The sequence below is a fragment of the Rutidosis leptorrhynchoides genome, chromosome 1 (assembly GCF_046630445.1).
Source record: "Rutidosis leptorrhynchoides isolate AG116_Rl617_1_P2 chromosome 1, CSIRO_AGI_Rlap_v1, whole genome shotgun sequence".
Taxonomy (NCBI): Eukaryota; Viridiplantae; Streptophyta; class Magnoliopsida; order Asterales; family Asteraceae; genus Rutidosis; species Rutidosis leptorrhynchoides.
This window is the reverse complement of record NC_092333.1, coordinates 113609909-113614658: the sequence shown is the minus strand read 5'-3', so window position 1 is coordinate 113614658 and position 4750 is coordinate 113609909. Positions and strand designations below refer to the sequence as shown.

Below are 4750 nucleotides of genomic sequence, written 5' to 3'. Positions count from 1 at the left end.
AAACTTAAGTCTATAAGTGTTGCAAGACTTCTTTGTATACAACATTTTTTGAGCCTGAGCGTTGCGCGAATGTGTAAAAAAACCGTGCAATAAAAGAGATTTGCAGATTATATTGATATGTAAATAACGATACTAAAAAATAGGAAAAGTATAAAAATTAAGAGCCTGTGGTGTTAGCTCAGTATAAATTAGTATAACTGGTGTTTCAAAGAGAAGGTTGAAAACACGTAATATCTATAAGTATTGCTAATTAGGTTTTAGGCGTTGGGGCAAGTGTTCCATATTCTTAGTTAGATCCACCCTTGCGTTGGGGCAAGTGTTCCATATTTATTAACTTTAACTCCTTAATGTTTCTTTCTACTTGTAAATTCCTTGCCATTCTGGAGTAGGCAGTATATGAATATCAATATCATACATTTATCATTTAAATTTACAAATGAGAACCAAATCAAACCAATAAATATTGTTTGGATGGTGCTACCATATTTAATAGTCCACATTGTATATCAACCAATAAATATTGTTTGGATGGTGCTACCATATTGTTTGGACAAAAGTTATACAAAGGTATTACCGGATGCTGTTACATTATACAAAAGGTAACAAAATGTTGCTACATTGACACGTATGAAGGTAATCTTCTAACATTTGTGCTGGTTACAAACACAAACCTTATGCTTACAATAAAAAATCTATAGTCTTCCATCCTTCAAGACCTATAATAATTGGATAGACAGAAATATATATTAGGAGTATGTAGTAAACTATTCTATTGCTACGAATCCAAAAAAGAGATATAAAACTGAACTCGTAACCACATTGATGATCGTTTCAAGAGTAAATAACAAAAAGCAAATATAAGAAATCACTACATTTGATGAGCATTGGACAATAATAAGCAAAAACTAACCTTGAAGAAATTATGGAATCCTGATGTTAGATTAGATGAGAGAAAGGACCAGCTTTTGAAAAAGCAAAGTTTGGTTACAAATGCTTCTTTCCTATCAATACACCAACGGTGATTCAATATATAATGTATAATTCAACAGTATGGTTAGAAACATGTTAACAAAAATATGAAAAGTACAGAGATAGAACATATCAAATGGTCATCATGCGTCATTTCAACGTGAATCCAAAAAATAAAACTATTGTTGGTTAATTAACTACATATCTAAAGTAAACATGTTTAAGATAGATGGATCAAACTAACATTTTCAACCTTACAAATTGAGAAAGTTGAACTCATTTGCAATGCCTGATGTAAGTTATTTGTTTACCGAAATACCATCAAAGATCATTAACCGAGTCGTGTACAAAGGGATAAACACAATATACTTGTATGTTGAGAATGACAAAAGATTTGAAGACGTAGGCCAAACAAACCACCCATGAAAATCAAGTCTACAGATTCATGCGCGAGTCAATTATTAAGCTGCGTAATCTTTATAGACCAGGATGTTACCTTTTTGTATCTAGCTAGTAATTGAACTGTTGAATTAGAATACAATAAGAAGTCGTGATGAGTATGGAACTATGTTGGCAGTTTTAGTTTTACCTCGTATCTTGAGTGCGTTAATAATGGCAAAGTTGAGCCATCGGGTAGTCGTAGTTCCGGTTCTCATTATCATCATGAACAATTGTAAGGAGAGAAGTCGACATCAATCTGTGGATATACATATTTATTATTGACTTGAATTTGAACTTGCTTCAATAAGTTATGGATATACATATTTATTATTTTAAGCCTCACCAACATTATCATGATATGCAGATCCAACTTTAAACTTGCAAACTTTGTCATGTGCTCTACTACCGCAACCATAGATATATGCATTTTGTAAGGAACTGCACAAAAAAAAAACACATACGTTTATAATGGTGAGAACACCATAAAGATGAAATTACAATAAATCTAAGTATACATCTATCCACACGGCGACTATAGGATGGTAGGACATGCTAATAACGTGAACCATATAATTACACTCACGATCAAGGTTAATGTAGAAAACAATATAAAACGATTGAAAGTATATGGAAGACAGGACCATTTAACGTGTTAAACCCCTTCCATCTTGCTTCTTTTTATATAATTTCTTATAATTCACCTATTTGACCCGTTTTTTAGAAACAGGGTAACAATGGGACCCAACCATATATATACAGGACAAACAACCAAATTTAGTAGTACACAAAGGTTGTAGTGAGAAGGACTGACCTGATGTAAGAACATTGCACCCTTTTTTTTTATAAATCTAGCTACTCCAATGCCAAATGAACAGGTCGATGGATTCCCGTCAGGTTCTTAATTAAACAGGTCAAATGCATAAAACAATGACAAAAATTTCCTTACATGGAAAAGGTTCAAACATCGCCCAAATGTATTTCTAATTGTGAAGACCTCCTATTATTTCAAATCAAATAGCTCAAATGATTATTAAATTAATAAAAAACTTGTAATAATTATTGACTCACTATCTGTTTCAGGTGGCATAACATTTGACTTATGTGTGCCTAAGAATTACCTGTTTTGACATAACCTGTTACCCAACTTGCCCAATTTGTAACCTAAAAAAAGACATACTGCTCAGAACTGTCATACCATTCCATTGTACAAATCATAGAACCTTAGCAACTCATATCCCTCATTCTTAGAAGATTTATCAAGATTTCCCTTCAGATTAAACAGAAAATGATATATTAAGTACTACTTCAATACCATAAGTTGATGAGAATTAAAATGGTATTAATGGGAAACAAAGAAGTCAACATACAGGATGATTAACTCGGTTAAGTACACGATGTCTTAAAACTGCTATGCACCAAGTGAGAACGGATTTGTTCCTGCATGTTTGATCATACAAAGTAAAGATTTACGGATTAGGACGTAAAGTGCTTCGGGTCAACCCGAACAACCAGACCCATTTCAATTAGCACAACCACATATGACCCATTCCCCAACGGCCTAATCCATCCCGACTTCCCCATTTGTCCAACTGCTACTAAAATGTAAATCATTAAATCAAGAACCAACCTCGGAATAAAAGGGTCATTTTGGGTTCAAAATTAAAAAACTATACCCTTGTAAACCTTTTTGGACATTTGCAATAGTAAATATATCCATTTGTGACTTGAGAGTCCTCTGTTCTACACGTCGTCCAAACAAATTGACAGGAAGCACACTAAATATGCAAAGAACCGAAGCAACAGAAACAATGCGTATGCTGCACAAAAGAAAAGCAAGAGGTAAGGTCTTTATTATATTAGATAAACAATACATTAACTAAAACTTAAAGCAATTATTATTTTATTAGAACAGTAAAATAAAAATACCAAAAAGATATATGAAATGTATATGCCAAAATAATACATCCAAATATCTCATTATATTTTAAGTTGCAGATTTTGTCTTGCCATTAAAAAATATAATAATAATAAAAAATGCAGATTTTGACAATAGCGAAATCTTATAAATAAACTTTGATAGTTTCTTAAATGGTTAGTTGGTTACAGAAGCAACTATATATCAAATTCCTATTTCAAGTAACAAAAAATGTGCTTTTTACCATCAACAAAAACCACCAAAGTTTCATTAAATTCGATATAGACTTTGTTAAAGTGTAACAACAGCACGTTATATAGAAAGTTAGAATTTTAAAAGTTACTGAAATGCCATGTTGTCTGTTGGCAGGTCATCATTTTGACCTGAAGATATTTGTTCTAAAAGAAAACAATACACAATAAACAGCACAATGTATTAACTGAGACAAATTACTTAACTAACATAATATGAAATAAAATAACTTCACTAATTGGCTGCATAGAAACCGTGGTACGCAAGAACCCCACAGACTGAACAGAAGTTCGTTTAACAGAATCAAACAACAGAAAGAAAAACCAAGTAAATTCAAATTTCAGCAACAAAATTGATAAGAAAAAAACAAAAACAAAATCGTGAGTCAGACTTTATTAATACCTGATAGTTGAACTACAAGCTTTATTGTTCATTCAGCGAGGAAGACGAATGAAGTTCCAAACAACAAACCCTAATTTGTGAGGATTTAGGAATTCCATCCCATCTTGAAACACCAATCGCTGACGAAACCCTAATTTCCAACCTCAAAACAACCTCGAAAAAAGGTTAATGAAACAGTTAAAAGAAATCAAACGAACAAAAAATTAAAACTCTAACCTCTCTGCCTCTTCCACGGATGATGTGTGGATTGTAAAGGAAGTTTGAAACCCTAAATGCTCAGATGTTTTTTTTTTAAAAGAGATGATGCAATTGACAGAATTGAAGATGATTTTGAAAACCCTAATTTGGATATATAACTCCAGCATAGCATACGACATAAGATGAGGGAGAAAGAGATTCTGAGTTTATAGATCTAAACATAAACATTTGATTTTACGGATTTCAAATTTCAAATTTTGGCTTTGATAAATGTGTTAAAAATTAAAAGATGTTTTCCTGCAAAAAGTAAGTATTGGAAACTGATCAGATTTTTTGAGGCCACTTGAGATGGTGAGGTGGTGTATCTATTTAGATGTATAGATAGTTTGTGAGGTAAAAAAAAATAAAAATAAATTTTGTGTATGTATAGGTTTTATGTGAGTGGTACCTCTATCCTACATGGTCCTTAAATCATGGGTTATATGACATTTGGACAAAAGCTTACAGATTTATATGTAGTTAGAGATATATAATATTAGAAATTTGCGGGCATAGCTCAACGGTTCCCCTATG

The 4750-nt window shown here is 32.1% G+C and overlaps 1 protein-coding gene across 9 annotated transcripts; it reads right to left on the bottom strand.

Annotated features, from left to right (window-relative positions):
- Positions 1–472: 472 nt before the first annotated feature.
- LOC139864105 (tRNA ligase 1-like) lies at positions 473–4492 on the bottom strand. Of its 9 annotated transcripts, none has more exons than XM_071852704.1 (10): positions 3980–4173; positions 3084–3227; positions 2778–2847; positions 2606–2677; positions 2357–2407; positions 2222–2262; positions 1758–1848; positions 1559–1666; positions 911–1001; positions 473–716 (listed from the first exon to the last, which is right to left on the bottom strand). In XM_071852704.1, exons 1-6 carry the CDS (start codon positions 4009–4011, stop codon positions 2251–2253), a joined length of 381 nt encoding a protein of 126 aa, XP_071708805.1. In that variant the 5' UTR covers positions 4012–4173; the 3' UTR covers positions 473–716; positions 911–1001; positions 1559–1666; positions 1758–1848; positions 2222–2250. The 9 variants fall into 9 exon arrangements, with proteins under 9 accessions (XP_071708805.1, XP_071708808.1, XP_071708800.1 ...); XM_071852707.1 differs by having other exon boundaries at positions 474–716; positions 1754–1848; positions 2222–2265; XM_071852699.1 differs by having other exon boundaries at positions 474–716; positions 1754–1848.
- Positions 4493–4750: the final 258 nt, after the last annotated feature.